This window comes from Pygocentrus nattereri, chromosome 11, assembly GCF_015220715.1.
Source record: "Pygocentrus nattereri isolate fPygNat1 chromosome 11, fPygNat1.pri, whole genome shotgun sequence".
Lineage (NCBI taxonomy): Eukaryota > Metazoa > Chordata > Actinopteri > Characiformes > Serrasalmidae > Pygocentrus > Pygocentrus nattereri.
The window spans coordinates 29,266,971-29,292,815 of NC_051221.1; the positions used below are offsets into that span (position 1 = coordinate 29,266,971).

At 41.1% G+C, this 25,845-nt stretch overlaps 3 protein-coding genes and 2 non-coding genes across 13 annotated transcripts in view; 1 reads left to right on the forward strand and 4 right to left on the reverse strand.

Moving 5' to 3' along the window:
* Window positions 1-2,728, forward strand: part of srpk2 (SRSF protein kinase 2) — a 63,920-nt gene extending 61,192 nt beyond the window's left edge. For 2 of the 3 annotated variants that reach the window (XM_037543028.1, XM_037543029.1), the window contains exon 17: window positions 302-1,430. In XM_037543028.1, coding sequence (XP_037398925.1) covers window positions 302-486 — 185 coding nt within the window. In that variant the 3' untranslated portion in view covers window positions 487-1,430. Of the gene's footprint in view, window positions 1-301 lie in introns of all 3 variants that reach the window. The other variant, XM_037543030.1, reaches the window with a different exon arrangement.
* A 2,135-nt stretch (window positions 2,729-4,863) lies between these two features.
* On the reverse strand, window positions 4,864-9,229 carry zgc:114188 (uncharacterized protein LOC541327 homolog). Its single transcript, XM_017699397.2, has 5 exons — window positions 9,127-9,229; window positions 7,851-8,002; window positions 7,171-7,276; window positions 5,285-5,350; window positions 4,864-4,983 (listed from the first exon to the last, which is right to left on the reverse strand). The coding sequence occupies exons 1-5, from the start codon at window positions 9,127-9,129 to the stop codon at window positions 4,906-4,908; spliced, it is 405 nt and encodes a 134-aa protein (XP_017554886.1). The 5' UTR covers window positions 9,130-9,229; the 3' UTR covers window positions 4,864-4,905.
* Window positions 5,124-5,246, reverse strand: LOC119264502. The gene has a single exon (XR_005131074.1). It is a non-coding gene; the product is annotated as a small nucleolar RNA SNORA71 (small nucleolar RNA).
* LOC119264501 lies at window positions 5,679-5,802 on the reverse strand. The gene has a single exon (XR_005131073.1). It is a non-coding gene; the product is annotated as a small nucleolar RNA SNORA71 (small nucleolar RNA).
* A 1,417-nt stretch (window positions 9,230-10,646) lies between the features above and the next one.
* Window positions 10,647-25,845, reverse strand: part of LOC108415052 (casein kinase I-like) — a 28,895-nt gene continuing 13,696 nt past the window's right edge. For 4 of the 7 annotated variants that reach the window (XM_037542788.1, XM_037542790.1, XM_037542791.1 and 1 more), the window contains exons 5-14: window positions 21,435-21,586; window positions 20,473-20,707; window positions 20,266-20,351; window positions 20,040-20,124; window positions 18,957-19,105; window positions 18,722-18,829; window positions 17,096-17,206; window positions 16,021-16,127; window positions 15,714-15,737; window positions 10,647-15,017 (exon numbers count right to left, since the gene is read on the reverse strand). In XM_037542788.1, the coding sequence (XP_037398685.1) occupies window positions 14,963-15,017; window positions 15,714-15,737; window positions 16,021-16,127; window positions 17,096-17,206; window positions 18,722-18,829; window positions 18,957-19,105; window positions 20,040-20,124; window positions 20,266-20,351; window positions 20,473-20,707; window positions 21,435-21,586 (1,112 nt within the window). In that variant the 3' untranslated portion in view covers window positions 10,647-14,962. The remainder of the gene's footprint in view (window positions 15,018-15,713; window positions 15,738-16,020; window positions 16,128-17,095; window positions 17,207-18,721; window positions 18,830-18,956; window positions 19,106-20,039; window positions 20,125-20,265; window positions 20,352-20,472; window positions 20,708-21,434; window positions 21,587-25,845) is intronic. The other 3 variants (XM_037542793.1, XM_037542792.1, XM_037542794.1) reach the window with 3 other exon arrangements.

Consider the following 25,845-nt stretch of genomic DNA (forward strand, 5'->3'; position numbering starts at 1 on the left):
ATCACTTTATTGGTATTATCAGTATCTGCATTGCCAGTGCCAGTCAAGTACATCAGCTGCATCTGAAACATTGGGTCGCATAATGAGAGAAATTTGCTGTTGGAAAAGCAAAATTTATTAGAACTCACTCAAACTTTGAAAAGTGTGTCTGGTATAAAGATAATAGTTAATTGTTGGCAAAGTGAGCCTTCATTTCTTTTGCCAAAAATGAATCCAATTTTACATTTTTGTCCCAAAAGGGTCAAACAAAAACTGCAGCACTATTAAAAGCACTAACTGCAGTTTTCTCTCTGCTCTGTAGGTGAGTTGCGGCACATCACTAAACTGAAGCCGTGGTCCCTGTTTGACGTGCTGGTAGAGAAGTATGGCTGGTCGCCTGAGGACGCAGGCCACTTCACGCATTTCCTGCTGCCCATGCTAGAGATGGTTCCAGAAAAACGCGCCTCGGCAAGAGACTGCCTGAACCACCCCTGGCTCAACTCGTAGCATCTTCCCCTCAGACACTCATTCCCACCCCCTAGTGGCAGCCTCCAGGACTGCACCCTGTTCTCAGTCTGGGGGGGAAAAAAAGAGAGGTGAAAGAGAGGGGGGCGAGAATGAAGCTTAAAGGAGGGACGTACGTGGGCTACTATATGACTGTTGGTCTTTAGTTCAGGTTGAAATCTGCATTCGTTACATATGGTCAGCCCATCAGGCACAAACTCACACATGCTTAGCTGGTGCTGACCAGTAACTATGATGGTCTTTTTCTTCCCCACCCTTGTTCATATCAGTAACACTTGTATGAATAGGGTGATGCATTGAATCACAACAGAACAGCAAGAGAAGAATATACTAGTGGATCACACTAAGGAATCATCTTTTGCTGCTCAGTTTACATCCTTCAGCCATGTTTGTGTCTTAAATCTTTAGTTAATAGTTGTGGGTATGTTCCGAAAGGCATGCACCCAAGCCTTGTGCAAAGTTTTCTTGAATGTTCTTGAATAGTTTAAATAGTTATTGAACTCCCCTCATTATCTTTTACCAGCCTCAATGTTCCAGTAGTTAAACTCCAGTTGCCTCCAAAAACCTCAAGGAATCTCAAGTATTGGTATCACTGCCTTGTATTGACAGTGTGCACTGTGAGCTGGGGGGATCATATTATGTTGTATGTTTTAAAATCCCGACATGCATGTCAGTGTTACTGCTGTTACTGTTTCTCATGTCTAACGGGAAGCCCACCTGAGTCCCTCTCTGCTCTATCCCTCTCCTCTCTCTCTCTTCTCCTCTTCCCCCCTCCCCCACCACAGAGACAGAGCCCCCTGAGCCAAGGTTCTGCCACAGAACTGTTTACAACCCTCCCTCGCCCCCCAGAATCCACCCCAAGAAAACCTCACAGCTTACACTCACCCAGAGCTGCATGCCACTCTCCAGGCCCCTGCAGACACAAAGGAGACTCCAAGACAGCAGGGGGAGCCACACCTGCTGCCTCTGGATTAAAACAGAAATGAAAGAGAGTGCATAGAGTGAACAAAAAAGGAATACAAGAGACTTCTACAGACTGCTCATTGTTGTTGATTACTCAGTGGTGAGTTAATGAAAACATGGAGAGACTGATGCCGAAAAAGGACAAGCAAAACGATGTGCATTTCACTCATGTGTTGAGATTCCTCTACTTCATTTCTGTCAGTTCGCTCATTTTTTAAACAGGGTGAAGCCGGAGTCCTTGACAGCGAGGGCCTCTGGTTAGAGCCTCCTGCTGTTGTTGACGCTCTAAGCATTCCTGACCCTGCTGCCACATTTATGCTTCCTACTGTTGTAAGATGAGAACAATTCTTTTTATTTTCGTCAGCAAGCACCTTCATGTTTCTAGCAAGGCGAACCCAAACCTGTCCTGGTTCTACCTGAACCCCTTTTGTTCCTGAACATCTCCAACTGAGGATGTGTAAAAACTGAAGTTGCACTTGTGTTTATAAGTTTCGTTCAAGGATAACAACCAATGTACAGAGCTCCACTGGTCCAGCTACAAAATCTGCTCCACCGCAAAGACTAAAATGCAGCTTAGTTGAAGGATGGAGCCTTGCTGCCATGGAGACAGTTACAGTGACACAGCTGTTGCTGTGGGAGGCTGTTGGAATGTGAGACTGACTGTCACCCCTGTGGCTGAAAGAGGGTACTGCACACCCTGCACACACTGCAGCTCTCTCTCAGTGCCAACGCCACATTTCCACTGTCCAGACTCAATCTCTCATCATCACAGTTAGTCCAGTCGCCTATTTTCGCAATAAAAACGAGTATAAATAGATGGTGAAATATTTTTAAAAACAATATTTAATTCATTTAAAAGAAAAAAAGAAGAAATTCTGATGTTGTGACAGTGACCGAATTTCGTCTTATTATTGAGGTGATTGTGTTTTGTCTGTTTAGAGATGTTTTTATTTCTTTTGTAATTATTATATGATTATAATTAACTATTATTGCCATTAGTTTTTTTTTTTGTTGTTTTTTTTTTTGTTGTTGTCATCTCTTCCCTTTCTCATTACATTGAACAGTGCTGCTCTGTATGGACTAGTGTGATGGTGATGAAATTAATCAAACATTTTTGCAATAATAGTGATGAATTTTTGCACCAAAAGCTCCTGATCTCTCACTTAGCCATGCTGACTGTTCTTCCCGACATTGACAGAATAGCATCTCTCCTTGTCTGTGTTTTTCATTGACAGATTTAATAAAATTGTAAATTAATGGATCCTTTTCCCTTCATCTGAGCTATCCACAGTTTCAGCACACTATTCTGTCTTTACAACCAAAGAGTTGTACTGTGAGGTGTACTCAATGACAGTAATATTCCTCATGACAAAAGATGAAATGAACAGACTGTATTGTTCTGTAGTGGAGCGTGTTGTGATTCCTACTTCATGTAAAGCAGAGTGTTTTGTGGTACCCTGAGTAAATTGGAGCACGATTCGATTAGTTTTCAAGGTAAAATAGAATATTTTCTGTTTGATTCCTGCAGAGACATTGTTTTCTAAATCATTCCCAAGATACAGCATACTGGGTGCCAATTGGTTCTCAAGAATTTACTTGTTCAAAACGGTCCCACATGCACCATCTAGAATACTACAGGGTTACGAGACCAAAACCAAGACCTTAACCCAGGAGTGCCCAGTCCTATCCACAAAGGGTCAGTGTGGCTGCAGCTTTTATTCCAAACAAGAAGGAGTGCTTACAATCACTGATTATGTGCTCCTTCTTTGAATAAGAACCTTCACCTACAGGTTAAGATTCAACACCACTGTTTTAATCCAACGTTAGGTCTTTAGTGTAGCACTGTGTAAGTTTTGGGGATTTGGTCTTTGGTTTTTCCTCTCTGATGGAAATGTGTAATTGCATGCAGTTTGCAGAAGGACATTTTGCTTTGTCCTCTTTTTCAGCCTGTGCATGTGATGTTAATATGTAAAGACGTATAACGTCGTCCGAAAATCAGACCCCTCTCCTCTGACTTTTAAATGACTGTTTTAGGCTTTACTGCAGGGAAGGAGAACTGAAGGCCAGATTCTAGCAATGTTTGATGTCTGCTCTAACAAACCTATTAAACCTGACAATTAGTCAGATGTGATTAACTAGGAAAATCACCAAACTGCAGGATTCCAGCACTTCCGGACCAAAGTGCAGAGTGTTTCTTGAACCTTCTGAACTTATTTTGTCTAAAAACATTCCCAAATGGCCAGATAAAGACCACCAAACTGTAGGAACAGTCATATTAATATGTTCTAAGCACTGTACTCTCTTCCTTCAGGTCACTTTCAGCACACCAGAGGACTTATCTGCAATTTTCCTCTGGGATCAGTAAAGAATTTTGATTATAGTGCATGTACACAAGTTTGTCCCGCTTTGCTGCAGTAAAAGCCTCTACTCTTCTGAGAAGGCTTTACACTAGATACTGAAACATTGCTGTGGGGATCTGAAAGCCTTCAAAAGCTCATTCCAAAGGAGCTCCATCATTCCACAAAACAGATCCAGATTTATACCCATCTAACCAACTAGAAGGGGTTTCTGAAGACCCTGCACCAGAACCAAATATTAGGTGCACACAAAAGCTTAGTTAGCTGTTTGCCACTATCCACTAAAGAAACATGTACTAAATAGAATGTCTAGGCATAGCCCCAGTAAACGACCCCTGATGGCAGGCCTGGATGTATTTTGAGTTTAGAAAAGGTCACATAACTATGTTATGAGCATAAAACCTAAATTTATACGTCAGAACAATTTGCTTTAAGATTAAGTAAAATAAATTGGCACTCTCTGGGCTACTCAAAAGTTGGGCCATAATTATTGTAGCAAATTAAAATAAAGACAGCAGGACTGATACATACTTGCATAAGAACAAGTGTCACTTCACTCATAACATTAGAAGTGGGGGAGGTGAAGTAGTTGTCTGTTGCAATTTGTTTCATTGAATAGTTGGTCATGCCAACCATGAAAAATGTAGTTACACTTAATTACATAAACCAAATGCACTGGAGCTCTGCTCAGTTCATCTCAATTCAAGTCCTGTGATGCATGTGAAAGTTCTAAATCAAGAACAAATCTGTCAAACCAGGTGCTTTCATCTTTATTTAATTTGAAATGTTCTAAGTGGAGCCCCCTGGTGGCTGGGAGACCGAGATCCCAAAAATATGACTGCATGTGAACACTGAAACATCACCTTTGCAGTAATGAGTTGTGCACTATATCTGGGTAGATATCTCTGCCTATCCCCCCACCTTTGCCTGCCTTGCCCAAATCGCTTGCTTTTGCTGTTCAACTTCGTTTTTGACTCAGAGACCCCAAGTCTCAATTAGTTCAGATAACTAACAGCACACAAAGACTCAAGCTCATTAGTAAAATTTTCCACAGTTTTATTACGAGATATATTACAAACATCTAGACTCCTCGTGGAGTCTTGAAGTTCATGCCAACGGTTGGCTGGGTGACCTGCAGGTTGGACAGGCTGCCAAAATCCTGCAAGAGGAACAAACAGAAGAATGGGTTAAGACTCTAACATCTCAAGGGCCACTAGAGGCCAACTGAAACTCAAAACAATGCTTAGTAAAAAGTAACACAAGAACGTTCGTCAATGCACAAACAAGTGTGTGAGTGAATGTCTGAAAGATACAGGGTTTGTCAAGAACATGTCTAGCAAACACGGGAAAGACTTTCAGTTCACTCTCCCTGTAGTATCAATGACCTGGCAACCAGACACCACAGTCACTTTCGATACAGGGGCTCACTCCTCAGTTTTTAAGATTAAAATTAAACATACCAGAAGCTTAAGCATCTCCTTAGTGTCAGGATCTACCTCAATGATCTCCTGGTCCAAGGCAGAAACCTGTAAAGAGAAAGTTAATTGTGTTACCAAGAAGTGTAAGACTATCCGCTCCAGACAGCTTGCCGTTACATAAATGCCCAATTAAGAAAGGGATCAAAAGCTTTCAGCTGCAGACTATGCACCTAAAACAATAAATTCCACATTTAAATCCATCTGGATTGTATAAATAGGTCTAAAGCATTTCAAGCACAAGCTCACTCATTCCTCCTCAACCGCGAGCAGAGGAGCAGCTGTGTTACTGCGGCAAATTAACCTCAAACACACTTTGAAACTAAACTGAGAATGGAGATTAAACGTTGTCTAGATGATACAGAAACAAACATGCAGATGTCTGAAATATACAGGGTTTGACAGGAACAAATCCTGCAAACACGGGAAAGATTTCAGCATTCTCTTCCTGTAGTATCAATGACCTGGCAACCAGACATGCCACAGTCACTTTCGATACAGGATTCTGGCATCACTAAAGCGCTAAATGTTAAAAGTAATTCCCATAAACGCTAACAGCGTGATGTTAAGCGATCATGCACTTTCACTAGTGGCTAGTTCTACTACTAGCCACATTCTCTCTATGGAACTCCTGACTGATGATTCAATTGAATCAAGGATTATGCAACAGAACATCAACCTGCATATTTTCTAAAACACTGGTCAGTTACTTAAAGTTAAATGAACACAATGTTACCTTAACTAGGCAAAACAAAACATATCAACCAAAACTGCAACTGTGTTCGGTCATGAGCTGCTCCATCAAAACATAGCACTACTGTGTGAAACATGGACTGGCTGACCTAACTCACCAATATGTAAAACTTCAATAAGGACTTGGAAAAACAATTACACCAAGTGAAAAATCCACCAGAAAACCTCATAAAATTCAAAAACTCAATTCATTTTCAACACAAACCACCAATTACATTCTGCAGGCAGGAATAGATACCGACAAGTGAGGCTGCGATTCACTCAACACCAAGATACATCACAATGCTTGAGTCACTGTGTGATTCTAGTGCAATATTTAAAGCTGTGATATACTGTACTATGACATCTTGAAAACATTTTCATTAGGACTGGTTTACTTCTCCAAAAATTGTTCTGCCTAAAAACTAATTAAGTCTATGCTTTGCTGATTTGGTTCTTTTAATTGAAGCAAAACAGAACTGAAGTGGGGAAAAAGATTTAGCCTTAAATATTTCAACAAATACACCATTCCAGTGCAATTTACAACATCAAGCAAACATATCAGAAATCTGACTGACTTCTAACCCACTGACAGACACCTTGGTCTCACCATCTTGTGGATTAAAACAGAACTGCGCTCTGGTATTCCATTAGTCTTAATTCAGCATATAAGTGTTTACAATAAAAAAGGGACACTTAAGCCTGGACATTTTTGAACAAAATATTACATCAGGCTGCATCAATTTTTACTCCCGCCGCAACTGGCAGAATATGAACCGCTGTGTAAAAAGTGACCAGGGGGAGCTCCTAGGTAAAGACTTTCTAGGATGTGCTCAACATCTGGTCATCCTCACCCAAGCCAAAAGACCAACTGGCTATAAACACTTTGAACCTCACAACAAAGACAATGTGGCACAGTGAACTTTTCTGCACATTTAATATTTCAGACAAACAGAAGATGACTTTGTAACACTTATTGTGTCAGGCATTTGCTCAGATCCAGCACACATTTATAAACAAAGCCAAAGTCAAAAAGAGGTTCCCAGAAGATTAAACAACACTCTTAAACAGCTCATTAATTAGGCTATTCTCTGCTGAGCAGCAGATGACAAAATCAGCAGGCCTGAGCCCAAACATACCTCTGGGACGTAGTTGTCCCTTCTTTCCCTCTCCTCCTCCTGCAGCTTAATGGAGATGCCTCTGACTGGCCCCCTCTGGATGCGCTTCATCAGGTGGGTCACATACCTGCAAACGCACAGGTAACACTGCAACATGACCTCAATGTGCTACAAAAGACCAGGTTCCAAGAGATTATGAAATATGCATTTCAAAATAAGGGTGGGCAACATGTCAATATTTAATCATCACTGATAAATGATATGCATTTCTGAGAATACTGGAGACTCTGTACTTAAAGGACAGTGACCATCTGCTTGTTTCATTATAAATAAAGCAGAATTAGTCCGTTTAATTAGACGCATATAGATTGCATTGATAGCTTGACAGTTTTTAAATGCGACTCTCCTACTGCATTTTTTCAGAGCCAAAAGTACAGTTCAGTGTTTCTGCAACATTTTATAAACTTCAGAATTTTAAGAAATGCAATAAAGTTGCGATTACAAAATTTAATTTGTAATGACAGTTACAGAAATCAGACGAACAGCACGGTCAGACTAATCAGCCAGTTTTAAAAGCTGTAGTTTGTGAACTGGCCAACTGAACGGGGTTGTCTCGACCCTATGAAACCAGAAAATGCATTTGTAAAGCCCCTTACTGTTTAATTTAAACTACAGCAAAGCAAGGCTGATCAGTGTCTTACCCAGCGATCTTGTTGCGGAGCTTCTTGCTGGGAATGATGGCGATCTCCTCACATACTCGCTTGTTAGTATGGAAGTCACTGCCTAGCCGGGTGTAGTACTTCTCGATGATGACCCGTGCGGCCTTTTTCACCGTCTTGGTCCTGACTCGTCCCTGTGGGAAAAAGGGCAGGAATACGCATTAGAAGAATGAATATTTAAGAGTACTGTTACTTCCATACACAAAAAGAGCTCTCCAGGAGGACAGATGAACTACACTTGCGGTGCTTTGCTGCCTCTCTTATTACAACTGACCTGCCTAATGAAGACACCGCTACAGCTGGACAATATGCTGATATTTATCATTATCGTGGTAAGTTACCTCAGCACTGAGTACATCACATACATCGTCAGTACTTAATCACTTTCCAGCTGCATGTTTGACTAAAGAGAGCTTCATTAGTCATGTTAGACTGGATTCAGCGCAGCACTGTGTGAAACATTTACCGTTTGAGTGTAGGTTAGTTCATATTTTAGAATATAGCATTACTTTTTCTCAACTTACCAGCTGTCATCAAAAATACATATACAAATCCTGCCGAAGCACCGACATCTCGCACTACCGCCCACCTTTATCCACCAGATTAAACCATACCTGCAGGACAAGACACGGGACTCACGGGTTACCCAGTAATGACCTGCTTAGTTACCCTAATGAAGCCTGCACTTGATTCTAGCTCAGCTACCGACTAAACCACAACTGGGTGGTCTGATAAACGCAGAGTGGGTCACTCTCAGCAAAAGCTGTATCACGCTATATAAATCATGACCACTGTCAATAAAGTCCACAACAAGCCGGAAACACCGCTTCGCTTCACCAACAGTGAACCAGTTTGCAGTGATCCAGCCAGAGGTTCTGCAGCAGGTAGCCGGCAGTCACCGGGCTAACACTCTCCGACAGTCCCCCAAACCCCCCACCACGGCCACTCTAGGCTGACTCTACATTCATTATCACAAACACACTGGTCACTTATTCTGCTCCGTCCTCGCCGCCCTGAAGCCGGACTGACCGCTGCTCCCGTGTTAGCGAGCAGAACCGCAGCGCTGCCCTCACAGAGAAGCTCCTGCCGCTCCGCTCAGCATTTATCTCCGAAATAAGAGCCATCCGCCTCTAATACTCACACATACGGAGCCGTGTGCTGCTAAATTCAGCAGCAGCGAGTTTAATAGCGCCCTACGACACGCGTTAAACAAGGATTACAACAGATTTCAGCGAGAGTGAAAATCTCAGGTACCCACCATGGTCGATCGGGATAAGCGAAGAGAGCCTCAAAGGGCTCTAAGGGAAGTTTAAGGCGCAGGGCGGAAACGATGAGGCTGTTCTTCCGCCCCCTGTCGGGCAGGAGGAGTGATAGACCCTGCTCAGTGTTCAACGGCTGGTGGTGGAATTTACGTTTTGGGGATATTTTGGTGAGATTAGCACGTCGTCCAACCAGCCTCTCACTGAGCCGAGGTAGTTACACTCACTCCCAGTAAAGTGAAATTAATTGATCTGTACTTTGAGTGATATTTTTACTTAAGCATGTTAGTGAGGAAACGTTTTACTCATTTAGCTCTCCATATTTAGCTACTATAATGACCCCCCACTTTTTTTTTTTATGTGGTGTCCCTAAAGGAATACCTATAATTCTCTTTGGGAACCACTAGAGGGCTTTCAGCCACTGGACCAATATTATACGCTGCCACCACCTTTAAATACCCGGTCTGGTCCGGGTGAGCCCGATAACACACCTGCACACACAGCAAGTATAAATTGTCTCCATATAACAGTCTTTATTAACAATCAAATGTGTTAAAACATACAAGGGCTAACATTTAGTCCCTCAACAGTCCAGGATGTAAATTTCACTGCAACACGTGCCACTCTTTCCAAAATGTAAATATCTCACAGCAAACTAACACTGCACGCACACACGCTTGTGATAAAACACTTCGATATACCCTGTACTGTACTGTAATTGACGTGGTCGATAGCCCTGAGCAGTTAAATGACAATACACCACACACACACACACAAAATGTAATAAAAATATTCCAGACTTCCCTCGCCGGGTGGCCGTCGAGACCCCCCCGTGGAATGCCGAAGTCCGTCGTCGTCCAAATAATATTTGCCCTCCTCCGGTCAGCGTCTCGCTCGGTTTTAATTAGTTAAATAGTCACCCAAAATAATAGTTTAGTTCATCGCACAAAGTTCACAAAAGTCTTTCAACCGCGTTCCAGCTGCCCCATTCTACCACGAGTCCTCAAACTCTTTGACGAAACGCCACCACAACGAAGCCCCGCACCAAGCTCCAGCCAACGCCATCATGCTCTCCCCCCCTTTTCAAACCACCCCCCCCTCCTTTCTACTTACACACCTGATCCTCATCAGCTCACATCGCTGTCCCACAACCCCTCCCCTTCATGCCCATCACACTATTAATTGCTTTCTGCTGTTGACAGTACCTGTACTGTTTTGAGATTGGTGGCCTCTCAGGTTTCAGCGTTTTATTTTAGACCGAAATGATCCCAAGAAGTACTCATACAGACTTCATTTCTGAAGCTTGTAGGAATTCTGAACATCCGTGATTTTTATCAACACTGCCTTATTTATAATGTTGGATTAATTCTCAGATGTTTGTTTGTTAACTTACCGCTCGACACGCTGCCGGCTAAAGGCTTCCAGTGAAAGCTGCTTTCTTACAATAGTCCAGACCTTCCTCTCAGACACAGCGGCCAGGTTCAGCTGATACTCGGAGGGAAATGACTCTGACACAAAGTGAAGGTTAAGAGAGACTTTTTTTTTATTTGACATAAAAAAGGGTCCAAACTTGAGCTTCCCCCTTTGGGTGTAAGGAATACAAAGTGAGTTTTCAGCGAGGTTGTCTCTGAACAGCAGCCATTACACACAAGGCCAGCCTGCTGTCTGCAACAGAAACTATTCAAAATCTGGAAAAAAAAAATTACAAAACAAAAACAAATGGGTTCGTCACAACTGGAGCCCTTAAGCACAGTTAAAGCATAAAGATACATTTTGGAAGTGACATTCAATATTTTAACACAATAATAGGCTTATTAATAACACATTTTGGGGGCCGTTTTACCAGACACAGGATAAACGTCCACTGATTTTTCAAAGTCTCTGATTATTTACATTGATAATGACTGAATTAAGTCTGATGTAAAGTGGTTTGTTGTAGAGGAACATTTTTGCACAGTGGTGGTGATAGAAACCAGAGGTGGAGACGACTAAACCCAAACATTTTATTTTATTTTATTTACTATCCAAAGTGACTAGTGAACATACTTGTGTCTTCGGAGTTTTTAAATGTAATGAAACTCTTCAGACGTCTGGTTCCCATCAGTTTCTCTAGAACGAAGCATTTCACAGCAAACCACTCTGGCTGACTTTGTTTACATCTCAACCATTTCATTATGCAGAACTGAAAAATTCAGTGGGAATCTCTGTTTAAGCCCAGTAGTACTATATATGGAAAAGAAATTCCAGTGAAAAATAAAGAGTCCTTTAATCCAAGTTAAGGCTGAAACTGTGTCTGGAAAAACAACCCGTCAGGTTTTTCCTGTATCTTCTTAACTCTGAAAACATAATCAGACCAATACCAGACAACTGCTTTCAAAGCTTTATGTAGGTTTGCTTTACACACTTTAAGAACAGAAAGGCAAAAAAAAAAAAAAAAAAACTAAAAGTCTGAAATAGACCTGTGACCATAAGACCATCAAACAATTAAATATTTTACAGAATTTACAACAGGAAAGAAATAATATTCTGCAGCCAAACACATGACTGATCTCAGCATATTCATCAGTTCAACGTCCATCGTAGCAGAGGTCAGGAAATGAAGCAATGGAATGCATTTCTCACATCTCAAGCCAAACTTGCACTGATTCACTTTGCACAATGGTGCTCTTAGTTCTCACGTAGTCCATTTAAGATATTTCAGATGAGGTTTAATCTGTAAATGCAGAACCAGATGACACCTTTTGAGTAGAGTGGAAGGTTGATGACTGATGGTTTCTCCAACAGTGGTCTCTTTATTCAAGCAGGAGTTTCTTTGCTTTATAAATAACAGTGGCTTAACGAAAGGAAAACATCTACAGCACACCTTCTGGTGCCACTTTCCCAGGGCATGTCTGTAAATGAGCACATCATCTCAGTGCAATCTCCCTGACTAAACAGAAGTAAAAATAAAACCGGGCCAGTTTGTGACACAAATACAGACCGAAAGTTCTACTCTTTTCTTTACAATGCCCCTGTGAACCAGCATGTCTCACAACCAGAACTGATACTGGTTTAGTGACCAAGACAAAAGCACAACAAAGATCCATTTAAACAGGAGACAAGAAAGAACTAATTCACTGTTTAAAAGAAGTTCTAAGTCGCCAATTAACAAAATAATGGAATTATAAATCGAGTAATACCTGAATGTTTGAGTACTGAAAAGCTAAAATTCAGAAAGGGGCCGTTTGAAAGTCCTCTCACCACTGCACGTTGGATGCAGTGCTCAGGGGCAGGATGCAGTCATGAAAGAGATTATCACTCATTCACTTTCACACAAAGCAGCTCAGTGTACAGTGGCTGCTTCTAAATGTTTCAGTTTCAAGCATGCCTTAACTGGGAGTAAAAGAGGTAATCTGAATGTAGATCAACTACTCTAGGGTTCTTTGAGAATAAAGGCCAAGGTAAAATAACGACAAGTGCATTTCAAACTCAAGTACATTTCAAGACTGGTTCAGTCAGTGATCAAATTAAAGCTTTATAATTTAAAATGAAACAAAAACCCAACAAAAAAAAGACAACTAAATGCACAGCAGTTACTCACAATTCAGCATCATACTAAACAGTTTTATACTTTTTAATATGGCTAATCTATGAGAGAAGCGTAAATGCAGCCCAGACTGTCATCCACCCCACCAGGAGGTGCCACTGAGACCATAGTGTTTCCAAACAGACTAAATCATACAAATATTCACAATCAACAAAATCATGGATAAAGTGAGCACATACACTCATATGCAGTGTACATGCACAGATCACATGATAAAACAACGTTCCTTTGAGGCATTAAAATATAAAATAAAAGTTCATTTTGTTCAAGGCAAAAATCTGAAAAAAAGGACAATTCCATCTTTCCAACAGCAAGCATTAAACGGCATGTAAAAGAAAAAACATTAAAAACCACACAAAAAAAAACAGTCATCAAGAGTCGTTATATTAGGAAAGTGTTGCAGCAGAGTTAATGCTATAAACAGGCAGCTGCAAGTCAGATCATACATGGGACAAACTCACATTCACTCAATCACATCAAAAGCTAGTTTGAGGACCAAAGCAGAAGTTCAAAACGACGCCGAACAGAACATGATACATTTGAAGGAAGCCTTAGCTTTCCCCTCGTTACAACCAACACCTTCACATGGCCTGTAATGATCTTCAGCATCATTCATTCCTATATTGATTTCACCCCTATCAATGTGCTAGCCTAGGCCTTCTAGCCACAATAGCCACAGACATCTGTAGATCTAATACCTCTGTCCAGAATAATAACTGAAATAAATCACACTTCATCACTGCAATTTTCCATAGGCTGTTGCCAGATATGACTAATCTGCAGTCAAAATACACCTATAGAGTTAGGACAGGGGCTGGTCCTAAAGGGATTTTAAGGAGTTTTATATCTGATGCAGGTATCAGACTGGGTTCTGTACCCAGCTAAAATGGCTGGTGTGAGTGCAGCTCTGTTAAGTGAGTCTTGTTAAGGCATTACACAGTACGGCCAGCAGAGGACACAAGAGCAGATGCCAGAAATAATGTGACGGAGCAAGTCCCTCCTCCTTAATGTACAATCATACTCTCATATACAAAGAGTCCCACTAAAAAAGACAATCTGTTGGTCTCCTCTGTGGGGGACAATCAAAAGATGAAAGTGAAAATGGAGAGTGCTCGGGGAAAAAGATATTGCACACTCAGCAGTTGAAATATTCTATTTTGCAGCAGTTAGCAACACGCTATGCAGTCTCAAGCTAAAAATGAGTGGCACTGAATTGGGTTCTCTCTTTATACACCTGCTGTAGACGTAGTAGTAGTAGGAAGCCATGGGGAAGATCATGCAAACTACAATACGATTAAATACAGTTTCATGAAATATGGCTTTTGGTTATCTAATCAAACATTTCACATGCCACAAATACCTTCAGGATAAATACTTTAATATATGGAGCAACCTTTCAGGGACAAGGACAAAATCCTTCCACAAGTTAGTCATCTATGCCAAAATCCTTCAGAATTTCATCCATGTATACATACAGACATGTGGTATGTATTGCACTTTTACATGCGATAATGTTTCGGTCCACTCTAACGCACTCCCCTAACTGTGATTGTCATGAGGTGTTGGGGGGAGGGCTGGGTAAACACTATTCTTACTGCGCTCCTGAATTATTCAGAATGAGGCTTTATTTTGTGGTGACACCACTGTGCATGTGTTGGTATTGCTGACTTTTGGTTTAAAATGATGTTGAATCAGTGCATGAAATTTATATTCAGACCGCACTGAACCTGCAGTATAAAACTGTACACTGGAGTGTAAGCATATTGTGCTATGGAGTAGGGGTACCACCAGGTGATGAATTCTGTCTAAAGGTATGCGATCATGGGAAGAATGGAAAAATAAAAAGCCCAAACAGAAAGGCAGGGCAGGCCTTCGAGCCATTTAAAAGTTTAGAGTGGAAAAAGGACACTAGAAGTCCTGCCAAAAACGAAATGTGACCCTGCAAGAGTAATACAGCGTGATGGTCCTCTATCGACTGGCTCTTCACACAGACAGACTTCCACAAAAGCATCAAGACAAGAAGTATAAATAAAAACAAATAAAATCAAGATGAAAGGCAGAATAAAAGAGTGCAAGTGGGGAGACACAGTCTTGCCCAGGTGCCTCTGGACTATTAAGGAGCCTGTCTGTGGAGTCTAGGGCAATAAACCTTTGTGTGTATGTGTTGGCCTTTTTCGGTTCCAGCCATGAATGGCGTTCCCTAGAGAGGCTCACATCAGCAGTGCAGTGAAAATAAGGAACATTTCGGCTCATTTGTGCCTTGGAGAACTCTTCTTCCTCTTACGTTTGAAGAAGCAGCAGCACCTGATGGGAGAAAAAGAACAAAACACAGAACTATTAGCTGTATGTGTGACGGCAACTCCATATATGGTAACTGTACTTCACAGACCACACACAAGCACAGCCATTGTAATATATGAGAAAAAGACGTCAACAGGTTTGTAAGGGGTTTTCACAAGAACCACACAAAGTGCAAAACAGACCACAAGACAACAACATGGGCATTAATGAGAGGGTGTACAGACATGCTGTGGAGAGAGATCTAAGACAAAGAGTGATACGTCAGACGACTTCTGAGCCCAAAGGAGCAAATCTGCTGCCTCTACATCAGCCAACATAGATCAGTGAACTTTATTAGGACTTCAGAATGAAACTTAATACACTGCCATTTAACATAGTGCCACATGATGATAATTAGATCACAATATAGAAAGGCTCCAAGTTTTGTGCTTTTATTTGCACCTCTTTTTAATAGCACTATTAACCTATGTTCCAGAAGTTGGTAACATTTAAAATGATTAAGTGCACATATAAAATTAGATAGAGAGGGAAACATGTCTAAGGTACAGCGCCCTGCCCAGCCGGCCTCTGCCTGATTACAGTACAGTGCAGTTTGAACTATAACCTGTGCAGGTGACTGTGCAGTGCAGGTCAGTACTAGACTTTATCCTGTCTGCCCGTCCCTGGAGTGGGATGAGTACAGGAGAGAGAGAGACTCACCACAAGTTGAGCATTTTCACGCAGCTACAGAAAGCGTAGAGAGAGAGATAGAGATTAATACTACACACACAAACAGGTGGAGTGGCAAGACATGCAACAATGCAGGGTGATAAGAAACGCATAGCACATTCATACACAAGGCAAAGGGGCGGAGTATGTATAGACAACATGAATGGGGCGGTGCATAAAAAAGAAACGGGAACAGCTAGACCCTGTGAAACCAATAGGAGTGGCTCTGAGGACAACAGCTTTACAACACAGAAGTAAGGAGGAAGAAGAAGACCGAAGAGAGGAGAAAACAACATACTTAGCCTCATCCACCACTTCCACTTCTGCTTGTGTTGTTATTGGTGCATTGGAGTGGGCTGCTAAAGGGTCATCTGCATTCAGTTCCCCATTGGTTGAGCTGACCACCTGCAACAGAAGTTTAGCCAATCAGAAAAAGGATTTCACATAATTAGAAAAGGAACATTATATGATCTTGTTGGCATTGTTTCCACCTATTATTGCCTTGATAACAGTAATCAAAGATAAACTTAAAACTATACTTTTCTCCAATAAAGGAAAACCAAGTTCATAAACTAACAGATAACTTAAAAGGAATAGTTGAGTAAAAATATTATTCTAAAAGTTTGAGTTACTCCAAATGAAGTCAATCAGCCAAAACATGTCTGGTGTCCAAAGTTTTACTGTTTAGTCTTGCCCTGGAGCTACAAAGCTAACGTTGCTAACAAGTAAAAATTTTCAAAATTTCTGCACAATTAAATGGCTGACATGATAATAAAGGCATTAGTTTGATGTGAAATGTTCTGTTCTAGAGAATCTTAGTGATATTGTCAAACTACTTTGAATTACTATTACCCGTTTCTATTACTGAGTGCCTTATTTCTGTTACTCTGCTGCTACTTTGAATACATCTCAGTGACTTAATGCAGAAACCTTCCTTTAAGCCCCACTAAGCACTGTCCAATTTGACAAAAGTACAACAAAAGTTGCCCATACATGTGAGCAAGGTAATTGGAAACTCCAGTACAAAACCAAACATGCTAAATTCCAGACAACAAACATGTCTTGGCAAATCAAACACATATGAGATAAAGGGAAAACAGTGCAAATCAGATTTTTTGTCAAACTACTTCCTTTAATAAACAGTGAGTATCTTTTGCGCTCCTCTGAAGCCCTGTCATGAATAACAGTGCTGTCCATTCATGAGCTGGTCAAATAAAATAAAGCTAATGCTTAGCTGGTGCCAAGATGAGGGAAAAATGAAGAGCGTAAACAGAACTGCTGCGTTTGTGCAAAGGGAATAGCGTGTGAGGCGCTGTAGTGTGGCAGAGGCGAGGTGAGGTGAGGGCCGTGGTGTGTCCAGATCCTCGCTGTACCTGTGCAGAGCCCCCATGCCGGTCAGCGGCCAGATACGAGCTCAGGTAGGATAGGTTGGTCTGCCGAAGAGGCTGCACATCCCATGCTCCCCTGTGCTCCGAGCTGGCCGTCTACCCCACACAAAAGTAATAGCCAGTGGGAGATAGGACAAGCGAGCGAGAGAGAGAGAGAAAAGAAAGAGAGAAAAGAGAGAGAGAGAGAGAGAGAGAGAAGGGAGGCAGGCAGCCATGCATCGCACACAGAGAGCAAACAGACCAACACAGGGGACAGAGGCAAGGCAGAGCGGTGTTAGTTATGTGGCAAGAGCAACAAGGTTATGAGACAAAAGATAGGGGGAGTGACAAAACACAGAAAAAAAAAAAAAAAAACAGTTAAAATAACTCCGATCAACTTGAAAAGAACATGAAAGGCAAACACTAGTGGCATGTGTCTGTACAGCATGTAGGAGAGCTCATAAGCACTAAAACATACAATGATGCAAGGGCTAATACTCAGTATGACTCATCCATCTTTCATCCATTCTCTCAGGCTTAAATCCCCAGCACCGCTCCAGTGACTCTGTCTTCCTCAGTCAACCCAGAACAACGCATAATCCATCCATCTGCTCTTGTGATATTAGCATATTCCAAGGCTGTCACTGGACTGGGTAGTGTACATGGTTCAATTTTAACCAGGAGTTTTTACTATTATTCAGACGTAACTATTTTTACACAGGATAATCTTGGTCTAAATTACTTTAAATTATGGTGCTACATGATTTATGCATTGGTGTTGCACTAAAATGCTCCTGATTTCTGGTGTCTGACAGGACTAAAATCACGGAGAAACAACAGTAATAATAACATTACCCTATCTCCCCATGGGCTAAAGTAAAACCATGTAAAACTAATCAATTTTAGTCTAAAAGACTTTTGCCTAAAGTGACAGAATGCCCTTCCACTAAGGGGCACACATGAAGCACATGGAAACAGAGGACGCTTCCTAGCAGTGACAGATGCCTCTACCAGGCAGAAGTGCTTCGCTTCATTTTTCTCCTCATTCTTTCCTTTATAACCATCACCTCTCTTATCTCTGCCTCCTTCTCTTTCCATTCTCTCTTTTTTTCTTCGTTTTCCTTCTTTCTCTCCAAGTAGGGATCAGTTTACATAGTGCAGCTCACAGTGACTAATGTCAGTACAGTCAGAGGCATCACTGATTCTGGGCCAGCACTCTGAGATACTTTATAAATGCAGGCCAAGGTGCAGTGCTGTGTGATGTCAGTAGTATAGGAGCAGTCTGAGATCAGCCAGACAAGCCACAGGACAGACAGAGTAGCACCACTCCAGCTTAGCCAATCAGAGTAGAGCCCATCAGCCTGGCCAATCAGCATGCAGTAGAGCTGCTAGAGGAAAGGGGTGGGGGGGCTGGAGCTTCTCCAGGATGGAAATTAATTTCTCTCTCCAGGGCTGTCTTTATGATTCCACTGCTTTTTTGCCTCACTCTCTTCTCAATCTATTTAATACCTTACACAAACGAGAAGGTATTTTATCAGTCTGTCTCCTTAAATTCTTACATCTTGCACTTATTTTCACAGTTTCTGGAGTAGATCCCTCTTTAAGTGAGCATGTTTGAATGGTGCTGTATACCTGGTTACGCAATGGCTGATGTTGTGATGGTCTCTCTCTGTTGGTGTGGGTCTCTCTGGTGATGGCAGAGGCTCCTGAATCCACAGGAACTGACCCAACTGGTGTTGGCTGGGAGAGAAACAAACAGAAATTCACAGCCATGAAATGAAATACATAGCACTAGGTAGCTCTGCAAAACTGGATAAAAAAAAACATAATCTTTAACATTTAATTAACCAAAGCAGTGAATACTCACTATTTGTCTCCCAACCCAGTCATACGTGTAGTCAAATGTATATCCTTTCCTCTCAAAGAGTTCAGTGAAGAGAGTCCTCAGATAATCGTAATCAGGCTTCTCAAAAAAGTCTAACCGCCGCACGTAGCGCAGGTATGTAGCCATCTCCTCTACAGAGGCAAAGAAAAGATATTACAAAAAGACATACAACAGCCCTTTTCTAGGTCTGGACAACATAAGACAGGGATCACAGTTTTTTTTTTCATAAATCTTTTTCCAGGACAAATTCCAGGACAATTTCCATGACTTGTATACATGACCGCTGTTGCACACAAAAGCTCATGTTAAAATGATGCACAGTATTCTTATTAAAGCCAATAATACAGCCTCTAATGAGACCTTACTGGTACACTGACACACACAAACCACCATCCTCAAGCAATCATCATTTGATCACAAGTTCATCCAAACCATCCGAAATGAACAAGATACTGCAAAAAGCTGCCATGTGTTAATATAGCCTTGTTACATCAGGGCTCTGACACAGCGTCCATGTATCCATCCACATGCAACACTACTATTCCAGACTACAGTAGGTACCAACAGACAGTGGGCATTATGAGAGAAATATATGCATGAAAGAATATGCTAAAATATAAAATCTCAACTTTACACTTTTCCAGAAACTAATATTTTAGGACAGATTATCCATTTTCTTAATTTCTTGGCATATCCAAAACTGGGAAACTAGTCTACACATTTTCAGGTTTTCCAGGACGTGTGGGAATTCTGATATTTAAATTACAGTATTGCAATATGATGTTAGCTATTGTTAAAGTGTAATTTCATATACAAACAGTTCTCTCAACAATACTGCAGTGCAAATTTCCTGAACATTCTGTGAATCTCATGTTTTAATTAACGTTTCATCTGTCCACATTTGTTAAACTGCTTTTCTTGTTCCTTCATATACATAAAATAACATTTAACTGAGCAGCGCACACTGTTTTATGCAAGTGGTTTAGGTTTTGACTTAATTTCAAGAAGATTGAAAGAATGTGAAAGGTAGGTGTTCAAATGCTAAACAGAGGAGTCCAGTCATACCTGGGAAGTTCTCACAGAGAACCTCAATGGGAGTGTTCCGTTTGGTGTCTCCGATTTTCTGGTAACGCTCTTTCAGTGTGTCAGCCTGTTGGACCAAAAAAAAAAAAACCCCAAATTCTCAGATCTTTAATTTTATCTTAATCCTAAAAAACTATTCTTTATTATTAAAATTTTCTTTCAAGAAATATCTAATGAGCTGAAAATTAGTGTGAGGAAACACACTCACCTTCAGGCCCTGCCATGGCAGACTTCCTCTCAGGAAGTACATAAACATGTGACCGAGTGCTTCTAGGTCATCTCGTCGACTTTGCTCTGAGAAAAGGTCAAAAAGTTGAGTAAGACTAAATGATCCATGTCATATTAAAAAGAAAATATATCACAGGTATTCACAATCAAGGAAAGCCTTTAAGCAGGCTTATATGTGTGTGTATACCTTTTCCCAAGTGCGTGTTGATGGACATATAGCGCGCTGTGCCAGTTAGACTCTTGTGTTCTCGGTAAGGTATGTGTTTCTTCGTCTCTGGGTCGATGTACTCCTTCGCCAGTCCAAAGTCAATGATGTGGATGATGTGCTCCTTTTTACTGCCCTGACGACCGATGAGGAAGTTCTCTGGCTTGACATCCCGGTAGATGAGGTTTTTTGAGTGCACATATTCCATCCGACTTATCTACACACAAAAACAACACGGAGGAATCATTCAACAATCTGAGTGAGGTTTAGGCAAATGAACTAGCAAGGGTAAAGCAGAGGGTTATTAGGATTAGATTTTCAAATGTATATCATAATTTCATTTTATAATGGAGACGTAAACACTTCTGTTAGATCATAACAAATGGGTACATGTGTGAGGGACTACTAGGAAATTACTTTAGAGGAAATCCAGTGTTTCCCAGAGTTGAGGAAGACATACTCTACAAAATTCTTTTAGTTGTCCAACATACCTGCATACCTGATTGACCTCTATAACTAATTATCAAGCCCTTTATAAGAGAAGTCCATTGTTTTAAAGCAGGAAAACACTAAATAGTTGTAATCATAAGTGAGACTGGAAACTGCTCATTTAACTTATACACGACTGGCCCTGGTGTGAGACGAGAAGGATAGTCAAGTTATTCTCTCTTTTTTTTTTGATTTTCATCCAATTTTTCCCCAATTTAGTCTTTAGTCGTCTCCAATTCCACCTGCTAGTTTGGACTCCCCCAATCACATGATACTACCAATGCTAGGAGGGGGAAGGGTAGCACAGGCTTCCCCCGAGAGCTGTGAAGCACTGCCGCATCTATTTTTTACCTGCCGCTCATGCAACGTCACCGGACAGCTGAACGTGCTCGGAGGAAAGCGCCAACCACCTTCATACACTAAGTGTAAACAAAACAAAAAACAAACATACTCACCAGCTGAATGGCAATCATGAGAACTGTTTTCAATGAGAATGTTCGGTCACACAGGTCAAACAAGTCTTCCAGACTGGGACCAAGCAGCTCCAGAACCATTGCATTATACTTCCCACATGGGCCAAAGTAGTAGACCTGCGGCAAGCCCTCCACTGAGAGATGGAGAGAGGGAGAGACACGGAGAATTTGCGTTATCTTTTAATGACTAATTTAGCCAAAAATGTAAAGTATGTAAATTTAATATGGATTTAATTTGGGAGGAGTTAATTGAGTGATTGGATAGTTGTGGAGTTATGAAAAAGGAATAAGCTTCCTTAAGAGCTTTATTAAACTCACTATCTATTTAGTACTTGGTTGAGGAAATGATTTGCTAAAGCACCTGAACCCTAAGTACTAGCTAAATCCTGGGCACTGCTTTACACTTTCACTCAAAGGACTCTCCTGTTCTTTGAACTAACCCACACTCAAACCCGGTACATTACAGCATTCCCTGCTAGGTAATGCTTGAACTTCAAACCCTTGCAGAAACGCTCCACTTGCCATGCTGTATCACTTCTATGCAATAGCAGCCATGTACAGACGAGGGGCAAAGTTTTGTTTACACCAATTGTTTGCCACTAGAAACATACAAAGTACGCTGGGGAAAACTGAAAGAGTGACTGTAAAATCAACAGATGATGATACTTTACTCAACTTTGTGGTGATCGATCATGTTCTGTTCAAATATGAGCCCTCCAGTCATTTTTGCATGAATTGTAATCAGTCTCATTGAGATGAACTGTTGCATCAGTCTTGATGGGATTTAAACTCCTAGTGTTGATACCATTTCCATTTAATTACCATGAAATTCCTGCATAAATATGTATGCTTGCAGAGGGCCTGCTACAGTACTGTTGTCCACAGCTCCAGCATGTCACTGGAATCCTGTTATTGCAGACAGGCACATTAACCTGTGTTGTAAGAAGGATAACCACTCCAAAAAAAAAAAGTAATTTTCTTTTAAAGCCCAGTCATCAAATATACCATTAAATGACAGGAAATGATTCAGAGCAGCCCAGAGAAAGGTTTCTGTGAATCACACTGGACAAGTTCTCAGTCATGTTTATGTGCGCAGCTGAAATCACCTTCTGTTTTATAATACAGACTGGAAGAATTAAGTGCGAACATAAACACTGCTGCATTTTAGCACTCCACCCCCAAACACACACATGCACACACACACGCACACACACACACAAAGGACAAGCATTCATTTAAAAAATTCATTAAAAAAATAAACCCACAAAACACATCTACTGGCTTATAGCAGCTGGCATAAATTTAGATAATGGAATGCTATCTGTCAACTGGGTGTCATTACTGGCAGTACCAACAGAACATGCTACTTGTAAAACAGATAAAAACTGTTTTAATTCTATTCACTACACTCTACAAGAATTTCTCCCAATTAGTTGGTGTATTTCTTATTACAGATGTGCACTGAACAGACAGTACAGGACAAAAAAAAGGACACAATATCATTTGCAAAGGTTTCGTATGTTATCTCGAGCCTAATAATAACAAAACCAGAATCTCTAAAAGGTCTAAATGTCCTGAAGAGAAACTCTGTTCAAAATGAGTGAGGTATATCAGGAGGGACTGAGTGTGGGTGCTCCACTCTCAGGTGGGCAATAATGAAACAGAAACTACTCTTGCTTTTAAAGCGTTGATCAGATCATTCCTTAAAACACACACGCACGATCAATCTAAGTACTCCTAAAGGCTGAATCACTGATTTATACATCACCATATGACAGTTCTGGTGTCAGTAAATCACCCTATTCCAGCATTAATCATCTGGGAGAGTTCACCAGGTTCTGCCTGAATCATAGGCGCAGCATGTAGGCTTTTGGAAACAACAGAATTATGTAACTCGTCCCACACCAAATTCGAACCAATCAGCAACACTGTGTGCAAAATCTTCTAGCTGAATCTTGACTGACACACATTCCCAGAATTAATATTGAGCTTCTAATAAAGATTATTTCTGACATGTAAGCTTTACTGCATTACATCATTGATTTCACTGGCTGATTGGTACATGAGCGAAAGAGAGAGCAAGAGAGTGAGAGAAGGAGAGGGAAACAGACAGAGAGGGTGAGAAGCAGAGAGAAGAAGAATGAGAGGACAGAAAGACAGAGATAAAGAGAAAGAGAGACACACAGACAGAGACAGAGACAGAGAGAGAGACAGAGAGAGAGAGAGAGAGAGAGAGAGAGAGAGAGAGAGAGAGAGAGAGAGAGAGAGAGTGTATGATGTTTTCATTCAATGTCAGAGAGCCAGACTGTCCTTCATTAAATGCTTGAGAATCTTTCAACGTCTTACGAGAAAAAAATATCAGGTTACAGAGGACTAGGATAAATTAAAACTCAGAGAGGAAGTGTCTGTGTCTATATGTGAGAGAGACTGTGTGTGTGTGTGAGTGTGTGTGTGTGAGACAGATCAATATCCATATTAGGGAAACAGTGCTTAATGTACACCATACACTACAGAGAGTTGTTCATCCATTTTAATACAGAGAAAGACACAAAAAGACAAAGACAGAAAGCCTCACTCAGTGTAACCGCACTGATCATGGATCAGTCATGACTCGCTAGAGAAATGCTGCACAGCACTTCACATGCAGTCAACAGCTATAAACAGGGGAAATCAGATGAGAGCAGCATGGATGTGTGTGAATACACAGGGATGACAGTTGTAACATTCATGCTCAGCACTAAGTGGTCATTCCCTGTAAAACCTTCCACACACAACACGCACATATCTACCAACAAACAAATAAACAGCGAAGTTCTGGAAATGTGCTGGTGTCTCTCAAAGACAGCTGCATTTCACAGCAAAGCCACGAAATTAAGCTAAACTTCCTGTGCTCAACAGAACTTCCTGTTCTTCTCAGCATGCACAGAGATGAAATCTCCCAATGATGACCTAAAATGATAGTCACTACTCAGGAATAACCACTAGGCTCCATCTAACACACAGACAGAGCTCATGTTATCAAAGTGCTACTGCAGATACACTACATATGAGACTGATACTAAACCAAGATACAGGTATAAACAGCTGTGAGAGCCCCCACATCCTCCACACACACACACACACATATATGTATATACATACACACACATAGATGCACACACACACACACACACACATATATATACATATATACATACATACATATATATATATATATATATATATATATATAGGGTGAGTCAAAAGTCACAGGACAGGTTTTATTTTATTTATCGACTGTTATCTTTAGGGTCATCTCAAACAAATTGTGTATGCTGAGAAAATCTGCAACAAACACCCCCTTCAGCTTTGCATCGTGGAGGCTTTTGACAGCAGAAAAAATAAAATAAAATAAAACTGTCCTGTGACTTGACTCACCCCGTGTGTGTATGTGTATTATACACACACACACACACACACACACAGTGACGGTGTGCTAATTCAGGATAGATTTGCTACAGAACGGATTTGTTCTTTTTCCCCTCCAATATCTAGTCCAGCAATTTCTATCAGCCCCATACTGATACTCACAGATAACAACAAGCCAATCTCTCTAATATACACATGTACATGTGAACACACGCATTAACACAAACACTCTACAAGAGGACAAGCATGTGTCTCATCAACACTACAGGAAGACAGCTGCACTTTGGCACCTGCGGTTCCAAGAAGGGAGTGTGTGAGACAGTGACACATACTGATAGTGAGAGAGAAGCAGGCATGTGTCAAAAGCCCTTTATTGCATTTTTTCCAAAAAAACAAAATAACAGATTCCATCCTGTGGCAGTGGGCCCTACATCTTCAGAAACACAGATCTCTACGATACTGGTTCTCAACCTGAGGCTCACAGGATGGTTACAACACTTGTAGCAACACTACTGAGTCCGGTCCACTTGTAAAAGCAAAAAACATACTAACACGTGACCACCACATGTGTCACTGCAGTGTTGATCCACCATCCAAATAGTACCTGCTCTGTGGGGGTCCTGACCATTGAAGAACAGGGTAAAAGGGAGTTAACAAATGATGCAGAGAAACAGAAGGACTATAGAACTACTAAGTGCTGCTGTATGTAAAACAGAATAGAGCGTAGCTACCACGAGTTTTAGTTAAATTAAGTGGCTGGTAGATGTATTTTCCACATCAATGATATGATGTTATTATTATAGAGTTGTAGCCAAAAAAAAGCCTCTAACTGGTAGCAGTGTGCAGCTGTGCTTAGTCAAGCAGCTCACCTAGCGCTAACTTCAATATCTTACTGCTATGACGTTCCCACCATGCCCTGTAAAAACTGAGCATCGACTGTTTATTATGCCTGTTCCCTGACCGTATTTCATGTAATAACACAAGT